Source organism: Micropterus dolomieu, linkage group LG07, assembly GCF_021292245.1.
Source record: "Micropterus dolomieu isolate WLL.071019.BEF.003 ecotype Adirondacks linkage group LG07, ASM2129224v1, whole genome shotgun sequence".
Classification (NCBI taxonomy): Eukaryota; Metazoa; Chordata; class Actinopteri; order Centrarchiformes; family Centrarchidae; genus Micropterus; species Micropterus dolomieu.
This window is the reverse complement of record NC_060156.1, coordinates 4,512,917-4,536,465: the sequence shown is the minus strand read 5'-3', so window position 1 is coordinate 4,536,465 and position 23,549 is coordinate 4,512,917. Positions and strand designations below refer to the sequence as shown.

General features: G+C 41.4%; 1 protein-coding gene across 12 annotated transcripts in view; it reads left to right on the top strand.

Moving 5' to 3' along the window:
• The window catches only part of adarb1b (adenosine deaminase RNA specific B1b), a 123,036-nt gene extending 99,948 nt beyond the window's left edge, over window positions 1-23,088 (top strand). For all 12 annotated transcript variants that reach the window (XM_046054079.1, XM_046054077.1, XM_046054078.1 and 9 more), the window contains 9 exons: window positions 5,250-5,324; window positions 8,466-9,391; window positions 12,159-12,273; window positions 13,765-13,933; window positions 14,150-14,301; window positions 14,974-15,142; window positions 18,529-18,710; window positions 21,455-21,633; window positions 22,239-23,088. In XM_046054079.1, the coding sequence (XP_045910035.1) occupies window positions 5,297-5,324; window positions 8,466-9,391; window positions 12,159-12,273; window positions 13,765-13,933; window positions 14,150-14,301; window positions 14,974-15,142; window positions 18,529-18,710; window positions 21,455-21,633; window positions 22,239-22,415 (2,097 nt within the window). In that variant the 5' untranslated portion in view covers window positions 5,250-5,296 and the 3' untranslated portion in view covers window positions 22,416-23,088. The remainder of the gene's footprint in view (window positions 1-5,249; window positions 5,325-8,465; window positions 9,392-12,158; window positions 12,274-13,764; window positions 13,934-14,149; window positions 14,302-14,973; window positions 15,143-18,528; window positions 18,711-21,454; window positions 21,634-22,238) is intronic.
• The last annotated feature ends 461 nt before the right edge of the window (window positions 23,089-23,549 follow it).

The window sequence follows — 23,549 nt, the reverse complement described above, 5'->3', positions numbered from 1 at the left end:
TGTCCCCTAATGCTGATGCATTGCTACAGTGTGTGTTTGGCGTCTTTACACCAATGGATCTTACGACTCAGTGTGTTTTTGCTTTGTGTTCCATTTGCATGGCGGGTTATCTTTCAAGTTTTAGTAGAAGTCATAGCAGTCCAGTTGCAGATGGAGCTACTAATGCCGTGCATGCCAAAATAGATTAGGATGTTTTTTTAATGTGCAAGCAGGATAATTTCTTTAATTATTGATGCCTCTAGCTTTCACTGTATTTTTTTAAGGTCTGAATTTGGTCTGAAATTATTTTGATGGGAAATCTGAGTCCTGCCCTCATAGGCAGTTTGTTTTAGACAGTTTGAACCCCACCGCCTGCCAAGGGCAGACCCTTCCTTCGCCTTCTGTTTTAGAGAAGATAATCATTCTCTTTTACTTGGAATAGGATTGCATTTTCTATCTCTCTCGTCCTCTATTTTTCCCTCACCTTTACCTTTTCCCCAGCCCCGCCTCCTCCCGTCAGTTGGCCGCTGCTGGTCCCTACACGGTGGTGATGCTCTATCGCTCCGTCACAGCGCAAGCGAGGGATGAGAGACAAATCAAAACCACCTTATTTCCCCTCAGTCCCTCTCACCGTGCCAGATTGAATTTGAGGTTTTTCATCTTCTTTCTCATCTTTCTCTTTTCCCTGCCTCCCTTGGCGTCCACTCAGAATTACCTGGAACCAAGCCTTCTCACAACTTGATGACGCAGGATAATTTATGTATATGGAGGGAGATAGTCGGCAGCCCTCGCTCTTGCTCCCTTTGACTCACTTTAAATCTTCAGTTGTGTGTTCAAAAGTGTTCAATACAAAAATCATATAAATCTCTACGTATGCAAACGTCCAAATTAGTTTTGCAATCGTTTCAGAAAACATCAGTCTTTCATGTTCTGTTCTACTCGCTTTTCTTGAGCAATTTTGTTGGCTAGTGGTCTAAATGTGATACCGTATTTATTATTTATTTATTATGTCTTTAAATCATAATTGTTTGATAGAACAACATATTCTCATCAGTGGTCAACAGTAGGTTGCTGTCTGTCCTTCATATTCAAAGTGCATAAGTACCAATACTGGAGAAGTTTACTTCAGAGGTTGCAGATGTGCATTCCTGTATAACGTCAATGTAGTTGGTTCCGAAAAGTTTATGCGTACCTCAGTCACAATAAGTTTCGATCTGAAATCGGTTACAGCACCTTATATACCTGTGAATGTTTTTGATGGCCATTACCTATCTTAAAATACTGCCTGGGGAGAATATTTAAGAAAATGTTTCTACCTTTTAAGTTCATTAGGTATTCCTTTAGGCAATTTAACAGACAACTTGACATATTTTCAAAATGTCTGCGTTTAGATTACTTTAATTTGTCACTTTTGATCTGGATGACCTGATGAGAGGAGGATACATGTATTCCCCCGAACACCTTCACAAGAAACTACATATAGCACAGCATTACTCTGTCCTAATAATCATGTCTGTCCATTTCTGAGAATTTACACTGATTTCCTCATTGACACAGGTGTGTTTTTTTAAAAGTATATAAAGTCTCACTCAACATAAAAATATGAGCTTTCATTTTAGGTAACAGAGTGCCGTGATGGTGGGTTTTTTTGTTGTTTTTTTTTCTGAGGCGCAGTGCCCTTTAGGACTGCGTTGCCATTTACCTCCGGATTTACTTCAGAAGACACACACGTACACAAACCCTCATACTCATAGATTCATTTAATGAATTCTTTGTGGGACTCTTCCCCACTGATTGCACCTGATTTCAGGAATAGTTACAGATATATAAGACCAAGGTGGTCTCATCAGAAAATCAAAACTGACAGGCACACTTGCATCAGTTTCTGATTAAACTACGTGACAGTGTGCGTTTGAGGAATTATGAAGGTAGAAGAAAAAGTGTGTGAGTTAAACCACTGTCTTGTTTAATATTTAGACGTAGATGTAGTTGTACACTTACATGTAATTCATTTATTGCCCAGTTCCACATCTAGCCACACCATTAGCATGAAGAGACAAGTTAAGATTAATGAAGATTAACCAAATTAAGATGTTAAATTTGTTGAAGATATATTGTGAGCCGGGTTCAGTTGTGGCATTTGGTTTATTGAGCCTGGCCAAGGAGATGCAGTGCCAGCATACAGCATGTGAACGCACACCAAATCTCAAGGACATCTTTTGGTCCCTTTTATGTTTCAGTCTTCCCCGTAGTGCCTATAGGTTTTCCCTCTTAGTTCATCTTTAACTCGCCTTAACCTAGAACAACAAATCTATCTGATGTTTAGACTTCAATGCTACTTCATATTGAATTCTATTACTTGTTGTACTCTAATCTGAGGAGCCAGTAAGTTCACGTAAACATTCTTGTAAGAACACCGATATCTGTTAGCCTGACGCCTGAGCTACTGTCTCTACCTTATCAGTCTAACTGTTGTCTCCCTAACAAGGACAGTTACATGAGAGACATAAGTAGAGCTGGAAGGTCAGTGAACACTTGTGCTCGACCCGTCTTACCTTTCCCCGTTACATCAAATAAGACTCCTAAGAATGTTCTCTAACAAAAACTTTTCATAGCCAAGAAGTTAAACTCCGGAAACATACAATCATCCAGTAACATGCACTGCAAAAGTAACGACCTGTAATTGGTGCAGCTAGTCTTGCCATACAGTCTTGTAGATGTGGTTTTGAGTTGCTGGTTGAGTGTGTGGGGGCCGGGGGCACCTGGCTCCTGCTACCTGAGAAAAATGACTCTCATCTTCCACTCGGTTGGACCTACTCCCACCCATCCTCCCTTCACCCCACCTTTTCATTTTCAATTATGGGTTGGAATATGAATCTTTAATAGGGTGATAATTGTGCTAGCATATTTGCTGTCACCCACCATTAGCCCAGATTAATTAGCCCATTTAGTTTAGCTTAAGAAAGTGTCTGGCTGAGGAATGGGGGCACTGATGGAAGACGGGTGGAGAGAGAGTAGAATCAGCACAATCTGCTCTATATCACAATGCCATCTTTCTCCTGCTTTCTCTCTGTCTCTTTGTGTCGTTCGCCTCTCCGCCTTTTCCTTCTTTGCTCCTTTCACTCGCTCTTTCTCTCATCTAACTTACTCTGTTAGTCTGTTTCATCAGTCTGCACGCATCTGCCCTGCTCTCGGCAATATTTTTTGTTGCGCTATGACTTTTCAAGTGGTGTCAAAATGTGAAGATCATTGGGGGAAATCGTGCAGTTGAAACTTTGTTTTTAATTCTGTAATTAGCAGTTGTAGTATGAGCCAGTGGTGCAACTATTCCAAGTAAGGGCCTTTTCTGAGATTTTTATTTTTGGAGGTCATTAAATTGATGTTCAGCAGGCTGGAAAAAGGATGATCAAAGGTAAACCTTATGGTTGACAGAAATAGTTGGATACTATTCCAATACTTGTGTTTATTTCAATAATCTTTTTCTTTTTTGTCTTCACTTACAATTTTACATAAATGCTCGTAAATCAAAATTGTTTTGTTCAGAATTTTATCACCAACATTTTGACTGTTGTAAGCGTTTTAAGTTTAAACTGACATATATATCTGGCACATGGGATGTCACTGCCTCAACTTGTGAAAAGGTGTGTGGAAAAAAGTGCCAGGGTTCAAATCTCCAGGTGAACAAGTCCTGCTAGCCAACAATGAGGGTTTCCAGACCAAAGTTTTCCTATTCTTCTTGGATCCCATGACACTTTCTTAGTTTTCTCTGCTTAAAAGTGTGCAGCATAAACCTTGAAACTTGGAAACACAAAATTTGGCAGGTGGGTTGGACATTTCCACCACTATTCAGGTACATATACTTACAATCTCTGACCTAAAGGTGATGCTGTAAAAATGAAGTTTGCGTTTCAGAAATTATCTTTAAAAAAAGGTTGGCTAAAAGTCCAAATTCTTTCATAACTTTAATCTCACCTGCATCTGATCTTCTCTCCTGAAAATGTCAAATGTTGCTTTTTTCACTACTTGTTTGGATCCTGATCATTGCCGCTTGTGGCTATATTTAATGTTGCTTCCAGCTGCGGCAGGGAGCTGTTCAGATTAAATATAAAGCTCTGATAAACAACTCTGCACTACCTGCTCAGCAACAAACAGTAGACAGACAAAGTTAGCAACTAGCTGGCGAACAGAGTGGAGAATATAGCCGCTAAAGAGACAGATATTACCCTCCAAAGTTGGTGCTAAAAAAAAGTGAATATCAGGTTTAAATTTGTCAAGTGTCCACAGTGGTGGCCCAAAGGTTAGAAAAGCGAGCTTGTGACTCGGAGGTCACCGCTTCAATCCCCGGACCGACAGGATAAAATCTGGGTGTGGAAAGTAAACCAAGCAGTGCTGCGGTTGTACTGGGCAGCTTCCAGGTGTGAATGTGTAACAGTTCATGTTTCAACAGAAACATGACTCAAAATGAATGCATAATGAAGTGACAGTGTCGCATTTATAGAGTTTTATAGACATAGAAGAAAAGAATGTTTTAAAAGTTCAGTCTAGACGGATTTGGTTTCAACACCCTGGCATTTCACATCCGGAAAGAGACCACCAAGATGACCTACCGGTCCCCCGTTCATTATTGGCTTATACCATGTCAGACACTGACCAAAAGCTTCATGACGGCTATAAAAAGGGCTTGTTTCTTAATTAGCCTCGTATTGGCAAATGGCAAAACAGAGTTGCAGACAACTGTGAAGAAGAAAAAACATTTGGACTCAGAGTTGTTCACTGACAGTGTAATTGGCAGCGTGAGCGGACATTTCAGATTGCATGAAATCATTTGATTCTATGTTAGTGTGAAAAATATTGCTTAATGGAGCTTTAATCGCTCTCTCCACCTTGGGATAAGTTGTGTGTTCGTGTGTGTGGCAGTGGAGTAACTTGGCCATGTCACTAGCTGTATATCTCTCAGCAGGCAGTGGGAAATGAGGTCTAATCGGAGGGATATTAAAGTCACAATAGACTGCTCCTGCTATTAAGGCCTGTCAGCCCTGGCCTCCTCTCTCACCTTGATATCTCTCAGTCTCTGAATATTTATACGCTTGCATCACGGGCTACTTACTTACACAGTGCAGTATGTGCGTTTTTCTTTTGTGTGTGCGTGCTGGAGCATCAAGAAATGTATCATCGCTGTAGCCACTGAAGGTCTCTGAATGTGTTTATGTGCATGCGCATCACTCTTAACCGTGCTTATGCAGTCCACCTTTGTGTCCTCTCATCCTCAGGTGCGGTGGGGGCAAGGCTGCTCTCAGGTCTGAACAAACCTGTCGCCATGGATGTGGATGAGGAGGAGAATATGAGTGAGTCGGCTCTGATTTTACCCATTTTTCTGTCCGTCTGTCTTCCTGTCTGAGCAATAGCTGGTCTCTACTTTGCCTGTATTTTTCTTTCCCTCCTTTCTGTCTGCCCGCCCTCGTATGTCCTCCTGTCCTTCTCTGATGTGTAATCAGTGTGAAAACATTTTGTCGCCTATATCACCCCAGTATATAGTGTCTAGCCCACATGTAAAATAACATAACATGTAATGCAAGGTAAAACAAATCAAGCTAAATGTAACCGCTACATAAAAATATGGCCAAAAGTATGTCTGAAAAAGAAAAAACACAGTTTACATGTGGTGTTGCTAATTATATTCTCGTTCAGTTGCCACTCCGTGAACTCGAATGGAGCCATCATTTGTCCTTAACTGAACCAAGACACAGAAACTTACATACACACACAAATACATGCCGTCGATTTTACTAAAACTTTTTAGGGAAGAACTAATCCTTACATCTGAGAGGCTTCAGGTCATATTACAGATTTCCTCTTCCTCCATTTCTCTCTTCAGAAAATCCTTTCCACTCCGGCTTATTGAACTTTAATTAGACATTTTGGTTTGAACTCACTAACTGAGTCTCAGAAGACACGGAAAGACATGATTGAATGTGTTTGCCCACACTAACAATTTTGAACTCGCATTCAAAGGGAGCTGTCATCCCAGCACTGCCCTAACCTGCAATACAAATGAGCACTTCTCATTGTAGTGTCACACTCAGTGTTTGTTCTCTGAGGAGAAGCATGTTTTTATGTGTTGAGTCAAATAAGCAGAGTTGCCAAATAGTCTTTGTTGTCTTTCAAAGCCTCTGAAGCCTCTTTCTTACATTTTTAGTCAGACGATGTATTTGAAGATGAAACGCAGTCCGAGCTCACACCAAGGGAACACCAGAGAAAGACATGAAATCATTTTTTAACTTTTATGTGACAACCTTAGCAGTTCTTGAAATTCTTTTAATCACAAATCAAAAGCCCAACAAACAAGTTACACTTTAAATCAAGTTGTGATAAAATACTTTTACTTGTCTGCATTATTTGGTTCATGCAAACCCCACAGGGAATTTTAGCCCTGAAAGATCCAAGCATATGGGATATTTAGTCTTTGCATAACTGATGGGTGCTGATTACACAGATGCTGGCATGATAATGACCACAACTGCATGTGTGTACCATAATTCAATGCATGGTGTCATGCCTGTCGCTCTAAGGCTTTTGTCCTCTGATCTGGTCTTAGGCTCTGGAGTCCTACTGGATATCCATCGTCGTGCAAAAAGCTATTATACCCTAAAATTGATAGTATAAATTTTAACCCTTTTGGAATGGAGAAAGGAGTGCTCTAGGTTTTCCTGTGTGCCATTATATATTATATATTGTTTTGTCTGTGCAGCATGCTAGAGTTTTCAGTTTGTGATTATATTTTTCTGATTGGCTTAGTGGTCACTATACCCCACAAATATTACTGTTATAGGAGATGTATTGATCACTAACTAAAACGTGTATATTCAAGTATAGTATGTCTTCAATAAATGGAAATCCCCAAATTTCCAGTAGCCGAAAGTTTTATGTTCTCTAAGTTGTCTGAATGCATTCTATCCTTTGCAGAGAAACATAATGAAGTACAGTACTACATGCTGTCAATTTTAAAACAGTTCACTCCGCATGAGAGTCCAGGTCCTCGTGTGCCACCACAGCTAAAATTACTTGTGCTGCAGTATCTGTGGTGGTCTGAAGTCTATGGCTGAGATTGTGTCCCTGTCTAAAACTCAAACATAACCTGTCACCATTTTTATAGGTGATAGTTCTTCTTTGCTGTTACTGTGCACAGTTACGCTGTCCCTCCTTTGCCTTGTTTATTTACGAACCTCAAATACCAGTTTGCAGAATGCACGCACACACCAAAAAGTATTGCATGTTTTCCGATATGCTCTGAATTGAAGTATATGCAGTTTGTGTTTTTGATTTCAGGAATAAGTGTCTTTTTTTTTCTTGCCTTCAGACATGTCAATTGTAGTATGCAGATGGTAACGGCATGTCAGTACATTTTGCAGAGTGTTCTCTCACAAGCTCCATGGGGGGGATCTCAGAGACGCAGGGTCTTATGAATGGCACCTCATTAGGAACAGATTTTCAATTCAGATTTTCCTCATTTTAAATATGACAGTCATTATTTTCAAAATCTTATGTAAAACGGGTAAACAGCATTTTAACCTCCCAGCGTGTCACCAGTCAAGCCTTTAGGATCCTGCAGTAGGTGGAGTCTTCTCCTTCTGCCTCTTTGATGTATTCTCCTGTTTGCCTGGTCCTCAGCTCCTCCCCCCTGCACTCCTTCCCTGCACTCCCTCAACCCAACCTACAATCCCACTCATGCACACTGCGGCCTCTCTTTCTCCTGAGTACCGCAAGGAGTAACCTATCAAGCCTTTGCTGAAGGATGTTATAAATGAAAATTTTTGCCAATATTCCATCCACTTTGCTAACTGGATTCAGTGATATGTGTTCCCCAGTACAGCGTATTTCAGAACCTGCAGTTTAAAACTGAATGTACCTAATTTCTCTGTAGGCAATCAAGTGATTAAAAATTGATAGTGGATGAGGAACAGCTCTCTGTGCGTGTGTGTGTGTGTGTGTGTGTGTGTGTCTATGTTGAGTGTTTGATATGTGTGCTCGTATTTGTGTGCATTTATGTTTGAGACCCGTAACACTGTGCAACCTGAAAAGTGTACAGTAGTTGTTTTACTTGAAAATATATTTCTCCCACTTTACCCTGGACATTAGAATAACAATCTTTAAAAACTACAACTTTCATTATGAAGATATAATTAGAGGTAAATTTCAAAATTAAATACCATATAACCAAAATATTGTAATAAAAGTTTTGAACATTGATCAAGGTACATCTCTAAGAATAGTATATGTTCCAATGGTGTTTTACTATTTGTTTGTTTTAATAACAATAAACTGTAAGTTAATATGTTTAATCAAATTAAAACCCAGTTTCTCTTGCTTTGATAAAGGAACACAAATCATTGGTTCAGTTCCAAAGAGTGATAAAGGAATCTATAAATTTTGCATTTACAAGATCCTGCAACGAAGGCGTTGTAAGTTACTCTTTCTGGGCACCGCAGGTTCGAGCAGCACCGATGTTAAGGAAAACCGAAACCTGGACAACGTGTCCTGCAAAGACGGGGTGGGAGTGGCTGAACAACTCCCCAATGGAAGCGGCCTGGGCAGTCGAAAGCGCCCCCTAGAAGAGGGAAACAATGGACACACACACTCCAAGTTCCGGGCCAAAAAGCGCAAGAAAACACCCGGGCCAGTCCTGCCCAAGAATGCTCTGATGCAGTTGAACGAAATCAAACCAGGTCTACAGTACAAACTGCTGTCTCAGACAGGACCAGTCCATGCACCAGTTTTTGTCATGACAGTGGAGGTCAATGGACAGATGTTTGAGGGCATGGGCCCAACTAAGAAGAAGGCTAAACTAAATGCAGCAGAGAAAGCGCTGCGTTCCTTCGTCCAGTTTCCCAATGCCTCTGAGGCACACCTGGCCATGGGTCGGACACTGACGGTGAACACAGACTTTACATCTGACCAAGCTGACTTCCCAGATATGCTCTTCAATGGCTTTGAGACACCAGCCGCACCGGATGAATCCTTCTATGTAGGCTCCAATGGTAGCAGCTCCTTAAACTCACTAGGCGAGTACCCACTGCCCACACCACCTGGCAGCAACCTTGTCCAGGCCCCACTGCCCCCTCCATCTGCTTTCAGCTCGCCCTCCAGCGGCAAAAACCCAGTCATGATACTCAATGAGCTTAGGCCGGGCCTCAAATATGACTTTGTCTCAGAGAGTGGGGAGAGTCATGCCAAGAATTTTGTGATGTCAGTAACAGTGGATGCACAGACGTTTGAAGGTTCAGGGCGCAACAAGAAGCTGGCTAAAGCCCGGGCAGCGCAGGCCGCCCTCTCAGCTCTCTTCAACATGCAGCTAGACCAGACACCATCCCGGCAACCCATACCAAGAGAGGGATTACAGCTTCACCTACCCCAGGTAAGATATTTATTTTCTTTATAGATTGTCATACTTGACTAATCTGAAGTCAACCATTTAATTTATTTCACCAAGATGTTCAGTAGTTAGGAACCCCAGCTGGCATCAGCCAAACGCTTTCTTCAGTTGCAGTACATTGAAAAAAGGTCTACCTATTTCTACGCCCTGGCTCACCAATTACATTTTCTATTTTTAAGTCAATGAGCTTTCACGTTGTCCCAACATAAGACCTTGACTGTATTAATTATTTTGAATGAGCTCATTCTTTTGTGAATTTAATTTTCTAGGAGTTGAGTTACAGCATGTATCAGGTTTGGCCTGTAAGCGCTTTATAATACAGTGCGGTTGGCAATAGTTCAAATAGACTTATTCTTATAATTGAAAGCAAAAATGTATAGACGCTTTCAACGGTAACAACATAAACAAACGGTACTGCGCATGTGCATTATTCTGGCCCAAACTTAACTTCCAGCAGACTAGCAATCCATAACAAGGAAATAACTTTAGCTGCCGGACGAAGAAAAGTTACTTGGCCAAACTGAAATGTGATAAGGTCACACTACCAGACCCGTTGAACATAAATTTGAGACAAGAATGTTTTTCTACCAAACTGTCTGATTTACCGCAGCGTTTCCCACAGAATGACAGCGTAACTGTGGCGAGCGCGGCAGACGGATTTGTGCAGCGGTGTTCATGATATAAACCAGACTGGTCTGCTGTCAATGTGTTTGCAGGAGAGAGAGGGAGCGAGTGAGAGGAGGTGCTGAGCGAATATGCGCAGCTCTGCAATCAAATACAAGTTTTCCCATCTTAAATAGTAAAAAAAAAAAAAAAAAACGGAAATCAATATGTGGCGCTGATAATGTGGTGGGCCGCCACAGATAAATGAATTTATGGGAAACACTGTACTGGATATCACTCACCATATTAGCCAGTAAACACAAACCCAGTAATAAACAAACAGAACGGAAGTTGACTTCGGGCCGGGCGCATCACCTTGGCGTCCGATGAAAGCATCTATAGATCCAAAGATTAGATAAAACAAATCTAGGTTATTTCTTTTTTTCACCATGCTTTTAAAAAGAATGCAAGGACATATCAGACACGTATGTTTCATTTTTCTAACTCTGCCTCTATTAAAGCATTGCATTGTCATTGTATCAGTTACTTGACCTTTTCAACCATCAGCAGGCTTGAAATAGTACTTTGAATTTAAAAAGAAAGTCGAAAATGACAGAACTTGAAGTCATTAAGACTGAAATGGGTTTTAAAAGTGCATGGAGCTGGAAAACTCCTGGCAAAGATCATCTTTTTTAACACTACACATTGGATCCAGATATTCGTGATGCTAGTGTCTGGTCCATATGTTACTTCTCTCTGGTTAATGTTCATTTTTCATTTTTGTAAAGCCCAAAAGTGTATTCCAAAATGAATGGTTTATTAGATTATATCATCATAAAATAATTTGGTCAGCTACTGAGATTACAGAGATTTGACCGAAGACTGTAGCCACAACTAAACAGGAAAGCATTACAGTCTTTATGGACCTCCCCTGGATTTGTCTTTTGGTTGTAAATGGGTCTACTCCAAACTCCTCAACCTGCTGTTTAAGTAGGTTATCATAAAAAACTAATTTACATCAGGTGTGCAGGGACTAAGGGCAGGTGGTTGCTTTTGATGCCACTGTAGAGGGGACTGTCAAAGCCATGCCAGTGTGAAGAGAGATAACACTGTCAAAGCTAATCAGCACAACACACTGTCAACAGTCCCCTCCCAAAAGCCTTTTTTTCTCTTTACTTAACTCTCCACTTGTCAACGGATTTATTCAACAAAACCCCCATTTTAACGATAGCTCCCCCACTAATTGCTCTATTAATTCTCTGTCGCTTGGTATTTAATTTCCGTAGCCTGTTTCCATCTGGCAAGGAACTAATGGGGGAAAATGGTTGGAGTTAACGGCTGTTAACTTTGGTTTTGTATTTTATATGTTGTGTTGGTTTTGTTGACACTTATCAAAAGCCTTCAAAAACATAAATATAAGTGTTCTTTTGCTCATTCCTGAGAGGATTTTAGTTTTTTTTTGGACATAGATGTGTTTTGTACGAGTAATCAGCCCTTCCACTTTTTTGTACCCCTTGAGATTTAATTTCTGCACCATGGACGACCTTGATGTTCGAAAGTCGAATGATCTGGCTACGAGTGGGTGACTCCAAAGTAGCAGGGAAGTAATATTGAACTAATCTCTTTAATTTGTGGTCACCCAGCCGTCGTCTCTCCTCTTGGTTGTCGTCATTTTCCATCACATTAGCGGTGGATAAAGAGCCAGCAAGAGGAGGTGGCTGCCCGAGAACAAAAGATGTGTGAAGTTCACTCGAGGTTCCATCAGAGTTCTAAATTTTGTGAAATGTTGACGAACACTTTGTTCACACATCTGTTGCTCAGGTTTACTTGTTTGGTTTTTGCTTGTTGTGATTCACTGTCAGAAGGGAGATGGTAAATTATAACTGTCACGCCAAACTCAAACAGCGTTGCTTGAGAGACGGTTAGGTATACCTCAGGGGGTCAACCCAGTTTCACTTGTTGCCGTTACAACACTCTTGTTTAGAGCTGAATGCGAACACTGTGACAGGTACATGGGGCTCTAGGGGGGGATAACATCAGACGCGCTTTGTAAGCTGACACATCTGACACAAGCTCGTGTTTGTGTGGCTGTGTGTAATGTTTGTGCATCTCCTCCTGTCTTGTGTCTGCGCGTGTGTGATTCCAGGTTCTGGCTGATGCCGTCTCTCGCCTGGTGGTGGATAAGTTCAGTGAGCTGACAGACAACTTCACCTCCCCTCATGCGCGACGGAAAGTCCTAGCGGGGGTCGTCATGACAACAGGTAGGTTCGGGGGAAGAGGCAGTGGGTTCTTTTATGCTTACAAAACACGACACTGCAAGTCAATTTTTAAAGTATTATACAAAGGAGGATTCAGGTTGCAAAATTGACAGATTTTTGCAGTTAGGTATCAAAATGTTCAGTCTAATAATGATTCTTCAGAAAATGAATTGGCTTTTTTTGCAGCAAATACAAAAACTTCTATGCATTAGTGAACAGCTGTAGTTTGTTTTCAGTTTCATCAAAAGTGGAACTTAAGTAAATACGTGTGTAAAAATGCGTGCTTCACTTGAGCATTATTCTCCACTCTGTACTCTGTAGAGGGTCGGCAAATAAGTCTGGCATCGGGGCAAATTTTTCCAAGCCACTATCTGGCAGGCCAGAACAAAGCCAGACGAAATCATGTGCGTGTTTAGCTCAGTTGGTGCTGTGCGGGACTCCCGGTGGGTAGATAGTGAGATTGATTCCATCTTATTGCGGATATTTTTTTATCCCTTGTTAAACAAATTGAATAAAAGGACACTTTTGCACATGTTCACATAAAGCTTGTGCTGTAGTGCGTGCGCGTTCCGGCGTTTGATCTGAAACCTGTGGACACTTATTTTAATTTCCCTGAGGAAATTCAGGGGAATCCAATCACAGGTTTACTGACGGCTTTTTCAGAGGTGTGTCAAGCAGGTCAGAGAACTCTTCAAAGTAAAAGCTCTTAATAAACTCGACATGAAGCATTGCTGCAAAAGACGTTCTTGCGCGGCACAATCACTTAAGAGGAAGTGGTTATGTGAGTAACTGTTGCTTTCATGACTGAGATCTGTTTCAGCACCAGCCGTTATCAATTTATTTATAACGGCTGGTCTACAGCAGTGGTCGGCCGTTTGCCGACCACTGCTGTAGACACTAAATTAAGATTTTACACACAAATACATATGATGGTCTTGATGGTGCATTGCATTGCATTTCTATAGATTAGACAACCCAACAGTATATAAAATAGTTAAAGATCTCCTCCAGACATGTTTTATAACATAAAATACTCTGCTTTAAAGGATCATTTGTGTTTTTTTTAAGAAATGAAAAAAGACATTTTACTTGACTGAAAAGTCTTGTTCTCAGTTTGCGAAAGTTGCAAACTGGGCTACAATTTACTTCCAAACTTTGTGATGCTCACAAAGTCATGCTTCTAGGTACACTTTGTTAAACTGAGATTTGAGTTTAGAATGGACAAATGTGAAAACTGCAAAGTGAAGGTCAAACACCTAAGTTTAAAATAAGCTGCACCAAACACACGTAGTCGTTGGTCCCATTTTTCTGCATTTTGTACTCAGACTTTTGATACCTAAAGTGCATTTTGCCAATGACATGTCAGTTGCAGTCAGAAACTTTTACCTGCAATAGAAAGCACTATCAAGGGCATTAAGCACAATTTAGACCAGTAGCACATGTACAGTATGTGCTTTGAAGGTTATGGGTCTTTGTTCCCTCTACCCCCAACAGGGACAGATGTGAAGGAAGCACAGGTCATTTGTGTCTCCACGGGAACTAAATGCATCAACGGTGAGTACATGAGTGACCGTGGCCTGGCACTCAATGACTGCCACGCTGAGATAATCGCCCGACGCTCGCTCATCAGGTACCTCTACACTCAGCTGGAGTTCTTCCTCAGGTCAGTGGACGGCGTAAAATTAGTTTTCTTCAAGTGCAGTTCAGTGGTTGTGCTTGTTATGTTGGGATGTTGCTTGTTTTGATTATCTAATTACATGTAGTCACACTGCTCTTTGCTGTATCTAATTCAGTTTAAGCCCACTTAAAAGAGCCATAATAAAAATTATGGTTTGTGCTGTTTGGCAGCCCTGTTTTCAAGTTTTGTCTGTCATCATAGCAACAACAAGGAGGACCACCAAAAGTCGATATTCGTGCCGTGTGAGAAGGGAGGCTACAGATTAAAGGACAACGTTCAGTTCCACCTCTACATCAGCACCTCGCCATGTGGCGACGCCAGGATCTTCTCTCCACACGAGGCCGGAGTGGAAGGTACAGAGCAGCGGCGGAGCATCCAGTCGCTGCCTCATCTCATGTTTTTAATTTGCTCTCATTTTAGTTCACAATCCAGTTTCAACAACAGTGGGGGTTTTTTTATTTAATTAAATTTGTAGGTTTTCCTCTTATGCTTGGTTTCATTTAATTAGAATTTCCCTCCAATGTCCAAACACGCAGTACAGACACATTTAAATAAGACTCTAGTAATTAGAGCTTTTTGTCATTCGCTGTCTGTCTCTATCAGTCTTTCCCCCGCCCAGCCCACCCACACTGTCTGTCTGATTAACCTCCCTCTTACTCTTGTCAAAGTGTTTTCCGTTGCACATGGCAGACTGAATAGAAAACAGCCACATTCAATTAGTCACTGAATAGATGGCGCCTGCTGGTGGATCAGCAGCAAATGTTGATAACATAATAATAAATAATAGGTCATGCTTTTGTGGAAGCCATTTTTCGCTTTCTATTCTTGGAATCTCTGTTTTCACAACAGTTCTTGCACGGGTGTCCTTTACTATTGTATATGAAGTTGTTTTATAAACCAATCACATTGGAGCTAGTTCATAATTTCTTCCTCAGTTTGATGTTTTTACATATGTATCTCATTATTTATATGTATTTCTCAATCTTTTTCTGTATATATCTGTTCTCCCGCGCTGTTTCCCTCAGACCAAGGAGACCGACATCCCAACCGGAAAGCACGGGGCCAGTTAAGGACCAAAATTGAGTCGGGAGAGGGCACCATCCCTGTGAGGTCCAGCAACACCATCCAGACCTGGGACGGGGTGCTGCAGGGGGAGAGGTTACTCACCATGTCCTGCAGTGACAAGATCGCAAGGTAATTTGGTTCAAACTTACAAAGTATTACTGCAGACTCTGTCTGTGATTTATGTTTTAGTTAATATTCAGTTAGAACTAGCAGCAGTTTTGTTGCTTTGTTGTTCTCTGATGTTTCTTACTTCACAGAAAACCATTAAAGTTATACTTCGACATTTAGGGAAATATGTTTATTCACTTTCTTGATTAGATGAGTTAGATGAGAAGTTTGATATGACTCTGACACATTGAGCTACTGTAGTGTCAGCAGTCGGTTAGCTTAGACTGGAAACATCTCCCAAATTTAAGCAGAATGTAAATTTAGTAAATCTGTTTCATTCTCATGTCGTAACTTTATGCTTAAATCATTATTTAGCCATATAGTATACATATTTCATGTTTCGTGATGCCTCTGTGTTTTATTTACTCATATTGCGATGAATTGCATCTTGTCCTCGCTCTGTCATTTCAAGTCCATCATTTTCTTCAGGCAGTGTCAGGGCCAGTTGACGTGATGGATCCTCTGTCCCTGCTGCATTTTTGCAGGCAGATCATAGCGTCCTTAGTCTCTGTCCATGTTCAAGGCAACACTGTGCCTCCCTTGGTGATGAACGATAAAACTTCTCCATAAGTCTTCCCACCAGCCCCTCATTCTTCTCCTGTTCTTCCTCCTCCACGGTCCTGGATCTTACTAACTTGCCCAAGTGCTTGAACGCTGAGTGTATACTTGATGAGGGAGATGTCGACTCTGGAGCCGATGCTGTTTGCACTGTGTGAGAAGTGTTGTTGCCCTTTCAGCGTGTCAGTACCGGTACTGGTGATTCAGATTTTGTGTGGTTGTCCAAAGTGGAGCGATCCAAATCAGTAGAGGGCAAAATAGGTTGGAGACCTTACATTTAGTAGGTTTTTTAATTTCTCTGGCCAACCTAGATAACAAGTGAGAAAAATGGTTACACCAGTTACAGTTCTACGATAATGGGTCGGTGATACGAGTATATCTCTTCCACTGTGAGGAAAAGACCATGCGAGGCTTCTCCCCCTGCCATGACATAGCTATTAGCTTGGTGAGAAATCTGCTGCTCACCCGTTTCTGTGCCCCGTGTGAGTGATTGTTAGCTGCGGGGCTGCTATTTAATACACCAAATGACTGGCACACGTTGAGCATGCCCATAATGTTCCCTCCTTACACAATGTTTTCTCTCCATTCATTTTCCTTTGATTATAAGCCCAGCTCCACTTCTTCAGCGAGAACAAGCCGTTCTCTCCCTCAGCGTCTGTTGTTCCCTGCTATTTGAAATAGCTCATTAGCAAACAGGCAAAACTCTTATGGCTTATTTCTCTGTGTTTGCCCCGTTTTCTCCCGTCGTTATTTTTTTAACAGCTGATGACATGGGCTTTCTAACTTGTTCTGACCCTGTTCCTGTGTGTGTGTGTGCTTTCTGTGTGTGTGTGTAGATGCACAGAGCATGATATTGAATAAGATAACAAAGAAATACAGAGATGTTTGACAGGAATGGAATTGAATGTCACTGAAAACATGAGTCAAAATGTGCATGTGCTTGCTTGTTGTTCTTTTTCTATACTGTGTGTGTCCTTTAGAGCGTTTTCAGGTGTATTTTTGTAAAATCATTGTGATGAAGAAGTGTGTGTGTGTGTGTGTGTGTGTGTGTGTTACTGCACTTTGCGCGCGGCACAGAATATCACAAAGCTGTTTGACTATGCTGAATGTGTGCTTTACTCCTTGCAGCTATGAATTCGGAGATTTCATTTTGCCCTCCCTGTGTTTCACACACAACATCACACACACACACACACACGCATACATATACACTGAGAACATTGCATATGGAAACAATGGTCCCTCTGAGTTGCCTGGGGTCGTACGCTTGCATATTCCTCGTTGTTGGTAATTTCACACACTCTCAAACAGGCTGCCTGATGTGAAAGGGAGAATGAGAAGAGCTTTTCATCTGACACTGTCAGGGTCCAACAAAAAGACCAAAACCAACAATCCAGCTAACTACTAGTTTTGCCTGTATAGCTGAAGCCTCATATATCGTATTCCTCTGTGCCATTCACTTCTATTGTTGTCCAAAAACTATTATAAAGACATCTGTGTCACTAGGTGACATGTTCTTGTTCTTTGTTTGAGTCAATCCCACAAACACCGTCCTGTTGCCATAAACACTGTGTGTTAACACGCAGCAGAAAATAGTCCCTAACAAATGCACTATTTACTCCTCTTTGAGGGATGTTGGCTAAAAACCACAGTGTCCAGCTGCTTAAAATGACACAATGTATTTGTGACGGTTTTTATTAACTAAATAAACTAAACTAAATAACTAACTAAATCCTTGTTGGTTTTGGTGTTTTCATGAAATTTGTTGGCAACATGAATTTTATAAAATAATACCAACCTTAGTCTTCAATTTCTTTCTAATTTTTACTCTCTCCCTTCATCTACTCTGTCATATTCAACGTTCCTTCCATCTTTCTCTTATCTTTTTCCTTTCCCCTTATTCCTATTTCCTCCCCCCTCCCACTCTCCCTCACTGTCTCCCTCTCTATCCCTCTTTCTTGTCTGTTTCTGCCCTTTCTCCCGCCTTCTCTCTCTCTCTTTCTCTCTCTCCCTCTCTCAGTGAGGTGGGCGCACGATGCTTCACAGAGCATGTCAATGGGAAAATGACTGGGGAGAGATGGCTAATGACACAGCGTAGAAATACACAAGTTTGTGAAAATGAAATTGGATACCTCGGAGTGTACACAAGTGTAGGATTGTGGGTGATCGTGTGTGGTAGATTGCATTGGGCTGGCTATGTACTAATACATTTTGCTTGTGCGGGTTGCATGTGTGTGTCCACTTATACACATACCACATTATCATATTTCTTTGTATATTCAGTCTCTGAACTTTGCAGTGCGGGTTAAAAAAAAAAGAAGAAACTTTCTCTCTTTTCCATGTTTGTCATGCAGATCACAGTCCTCACCGCGCAGTGTTTAGGCTGATTACAATCATTTCTACATGTTATGAAAATCCTCTGCGTTTTCGTGAAGAATATTTTTATGGTTAAGACAATGAGGAGGCGACAGTTTGTAGTAACAACTTAGAATGACAATGGCGTTTCTGTGGTTGCCTTAATCATGAGGAGCTCACAGATGAAGTGTTTAACAGTTGTTCCCAAGCTTTGCGTGCTGATTGTGGCATTAGCTGCAGATAGTTTCCATGAAATCAAGTCGTCCGTCATGCCATTCATTTGAATGTAATTGATGTTTTCTTATAGATATATATGTATGTGAAAAAAGTCTTGTGAGGTGAACCAAAGTGTTTGGTAGGGGCTGATGTTACTGTTATCTCCTGAATGACTGACTGCATTTTCAGGATATCTAATGTGTGTTTTCCCCCTGCAGGTGGAATGTAGTGGGCATTCAGGGCTCTCTGATGAGCTACTTCTCAGAGCCAATCTACTTCTCCAGCATCATCCTTGGCAGCCTTTACCATGCGGATCACCTCTCAAGGGCCATGTACCAGCGCATCGCAGAGATCGAGGACCTGCCCCAGCAGTTCACCCTCAACAGGCCTCTACTCAGTGGTCAGTGCCTGCTTTGATGTGAAGCACATGGAGAAATAAGAAACAAAATACGGATACGGTTTTAGCTGAAAGATGCTGACATTTTAAATTAACAAGAGTTCAGGCTGAATGAGAGCACGATTGTGTTAATGTTCCCATTTTGAGGGAATCTCCTGTTAATCTTTGCCAATCAAACTCCACTTTTCTAAATATCAAAGAGGAAGACGGTAATTCTAATCAGTAAACACATTTCTCCACCTCACTGGTCAGTCCACAGCTGGAAGGACAGTTATTGCTTTTCTCCTCTGTTTGATCTGAGCTGACATTTACCTAGTTCCTGGGAAATCTGAATACCTTTATCATTTTGTGTAAATTTTCAGCGCTGGCTTGACCTTTTGCAAAGGCCATATGGACCAAGAGTCCTGCACTTTTTTCTCTGACTTTCCATTTTTAGATTCATTCTCTGTCTTCTTGTTGCTCAGAGGACAAAACAATAGCATATAAAAATTCTCTGTAAGAAATATTTGGTTTGCCAAAACATTTTTTGGTTCCTAACTTTCATTAAGCTCATTTTATCGTCTTTCTTTCCTCTGATTATAAGATTTTTTTTTCAACACAGTTACAGACCTTTCGTTTCTCTTTCTGACCACCTCTTTTTAGTAGTCATGCCTGACAAGCTGCCCTTTGTCACGCGGAACAGATGCAGTTTACAGTAATATTGTAAACAGTGGTTCTTTAATTTCAGACGGAAATAGACAAAAGCCTATTTTGTCTACTGAACTGGTGGTGCTGGGAGATTGTGTTTTTTTTTTTTTGCCCACCCTTTTTGTATTAAGTCCTGCCCCACTGTGTTGTGATTGTCTAACTTGTTACTTCAGGGTATTTTTGCAATAATAATATTCTTGACGATACTGAAAAATAGTTTTGAGCTCAAAATCGCTGTTGAGCCTCTCCTCAGACTCAATGAAATAAGTTTGTCGCTGGACATGGTAATAATGTATCCACCTTACATTGAGCAGATAAACACTGTTTATTCCCTCCCCCACACTTTTTCTCTTGTTGTTTTTGGTTTATGAAAGACTAAAATAAAACCAAAACTAACAGGCCTGCTGTGCCAAGTGACAGTGGAGAGTCACTCTTTGGAGGAAAGTTTTATCAAATCAATAGGAATAAACAAAACTCCACGACTGCAACAAAACAGACAAAACAACAAAAGCTAATTCAACACTCAGACTCAAACAGGTGAAATGAAGCTGTGGTCGTGTTTTTTTAGATCCCGGGGGATGACAAAGGGCATCGTACAAAGGGCTTGGGGTGATATGCAGCTCCCCCTGCTCCTCCTCTCTGGTTGCTCTCTAAGTGGTGGGTAACAGAGATAATAGTAAGGGGTTATTAACCTTTTCCGCTTTAGAGAGTTTTTAGCGGTGAAGCACTGTGGCGTTAGAGCACTGAGGGATTTCATCCCCTTTAAATCATCTTCTGCCACAAGTGCCGCCAAATGGAACCTAGGATATTAATACCCACACACACACACACACAAAGAGCTAGACACCGGGATTTATGGCATCCATATATCTCCCAGTTATACTTCAGATACAGTGGAGGTCGATGCCCTGTAGTTAGAATGGGAGAGAGCAGACGCTGACCTCAAAATCCTCCTGGGCTGGATTGTATTTTGTCTCCACACAGTAGGGTGACAACAACAAAAAAAGCAAGGAAAAACCTTGCTGTTGCAAGATATTAGAGCTGTCACTTGAAGGAATGGGCAGCCAGGTTCGAATACCCCATCCTTGGTTTAATACATCCATGCAGTGGGGTAGCAGGAGGTTACGTTTCCACAGAAGTTTTGCAGGAAGGAGAAAAGCTATTACTTGGGCAGCATGGTGGTCCAGTAGATAGCACTGTGGCCTCACAGCAAGAAGGTCGCAGGTTCAAACCCCGGTTGTCCCGGCCTTTCTGTGTGGAGTTTGCATGTTCTCCCCGTGGGTTTGCTCCAGTTTCCCCCACCATCAAAACCATGTTAGGTTCTCCAGTCAGCGCCATTGACCAGACACTGATAAAGACCTGGTGTTGGTCCCCGGGCTCCTTGAGGGATGGGTTAAATGCAGCGAATAAATTTCACAATGTGTATGTGACAATAAAGTATAATCTTATTCTTACTTTTTTAATCTTAAGGGTTTATTTCGTATTTATGTGGTGATTGTTGGAACAGTGGAAAGACTAACAAGTTTTGGTGAGTTTTATGTTGTTTCTGTCACGTTTAAAGCATTTACGATGATCTGCGAGGTAAAATTATTTGTTAGAGTCTGTTGACAAGTAAGAGGGATGGCTGTTTTTGGTTCAACCAAATGGATTTTACTATTTAACAAAAGGTCTATCTCTGTAGGATTCCTTTATATAATGTCGTCATGTTGCACTTTTTAGTGGATGTAAGCGACTTTGGAGGCATCATTTGTCCGCAAGGATAATGTTGGTGTAGAGGCAAAATATTTCAGTGAATTAAGAGTCTATTTCAACCAAACCAGAGTTGGTGATTGTTGGAACAGTAAAACGACTAACAAAGACGGTTTTGGTGAGTTGTATTTTGTTTCTGTCCTGTTTGAATGAAGAGTTTTACAATTGCAGTTGTGTTTTAGTCTGAGGTGCTGGTGCTCTACAGCTCCTTTAAAATCATTAAATTAGAGGAGATGTTTTTCTTTTGGACAGTGATGATATTTGGTTTGGTGTGCTGCCCAGTCTTTGACCTTCATTGTTTTTGATTCCAGGTATAAGTAACGCAGAGGCCAGGCAGCCAGGGAAGGCACCCAACTTCAGTGTGAACTGGACGGTGGGCGACCAGGCCCTCGAGGTGATCAATGCGACCACAGGCAAGGACGACATGGGTCGCGCTTCACGCCTCTGCAAGAACGCCCTCTACAGCCGCTGGGTGCGCCTACACTCCAAGGTACGTGTACTGCGCTCTTTTAATTTGAAGCATTTCAGTTCCTTACCATGAAGCCGTTTGATACTCAGCCCTGCTCACGGGTAGTGTGGGCTGCTTTTAGTTTGTGTTTGTTTTGCTCACATCTTACTGGTTTATTTTACTGTCAAGCAATCATACAGTATGTTTGGATAACAGTTTAAAATTTTTATGTCAGATGATGTCATGCACTGAGATTCATCTTATGACAGATTTGACTCATGTCACATTAAGCAGATTGAAGCAAACTTTAAAATCTTCCTTGAAAAGCTCAATTGAGGGAAAGGGCTTGGGTAGTTGTAAAGCATCACTGAGAGACTGTAGAGGTCAAGCAGGGCATTGAATTATAACAGTAGCACCAGTCCACTCAGAGAGCTGATTGGTGAAATATGAACTAGGAAAACTAACCCTGAAATTACAGCGAGCTGATACATCTATATATCTATCTAGCTGATACACTGATTTAATTTTGAAGGCAGAGGTGCAGTCAATGTTATGAGCATTATATTTACTTAGAAAAATCAACCAGAGCTCACCCTGCGTAACATTCACAGCTTAACTTGCTTTTTGTCTCCGTCTCTGCCTTTCAGCTGTCATCCATCTTGTGGATCAAGATGCTGAAGCCCAGCTCCTACCATGAAGCCAAGCAGGCAGCCACAGAGTACCACTCTGCCAAGCAAGCGCTCATCAAGGCCTTCCACAAAGCCGGCCTGGGGGCCTGGGTCAAAAAGCCCATTGAGCAAGACCAGTTCACCCTCAGCTCCTGAGGGAGTCAAGGGACCAAGGGATTCCTAAAGCCCCCACTCCTTCCCCCCCTGACCCAGGCCTGAAAGCAACAGAGTTCCCCATTAACTACCAGCCCACAGAGACACTTACCTCCGTCCCATGTGTCGGCACACACGTGCACTTTGTACTTGTGCGTAGTTTCACAAACCATCCATAGCTCATCATTCTCATTCCTCAGAGGACCTCAGCCTCACCATGTCCTTTCTTATCATATTGATTTGTGTCCTTTTATTTTGATGGATGGTGTTTCTTCATCGTCTTGTTTTGTGTTTTAAAACTGGAATCCATGGTTTTTACGCCTCCGAGTTTTATGTTTCCCAGAGAAATCGTGTTTTTATGCCTTACATGTGGAAGTCATACAGTTTTGTCTTATTTTCTTGATCAATGAGTGTAGCCAGTTGAGGTGTGAAATGTAGCCTAGAAACACAGGATCTTTGTTAACTAAAACCAATGTGTATGGACCTAAAAGAAGATATACTTGCTAAAATGAATATGACCTTTAATTTAAAGCTGTTCTTCAGGATGTAAATCTAGTACTGAAAAGAAAGAGAACTTTAAATAATTATATAACATTTTAATGTGTGTTATTTGGTCCGTTCCTTAGATGAGACTACATGTTCCTAGCCCCTGTATTAAAAAAAAAATGTTACAAAACACTGTGGTCTTGTTTGATTCACATATACAGGCCAGATGTCGCAGCAGTTTAGTCCACTTTAGTTGATTTTTATGTTTTATTCATTCATTCGTGCATGTGATCTGTAATTTATTTTCTTTTATCACTCTCATTTCATACTTGAACTATGGGAGGGTCATGCTGAGAGCATCAAATCCCCCCGCCCCCACCAAACTCCTCCCCTTGCCTGGGTCTTGGGACAAGCTTTGGGAGGTGCTGCACGTTGTATTTTTCCTTGATCTAAGCCATGGCTTTGCATGGGAACTGAACTGGGAGGCCGGAGCAGAAAACACGTGGTGGAAAGCGTCCATCAGTGAATGATTTCGAATGAATGCCAGCATCTTCCTCCACAGGCAGCTTTGAATCTTTGTCTCTATTTTCTAGATTTCTTGTGGTTGTTTGTTTGTTTGTTTTTATTTGGGGGGGGGGGGGGGGGGGGGGG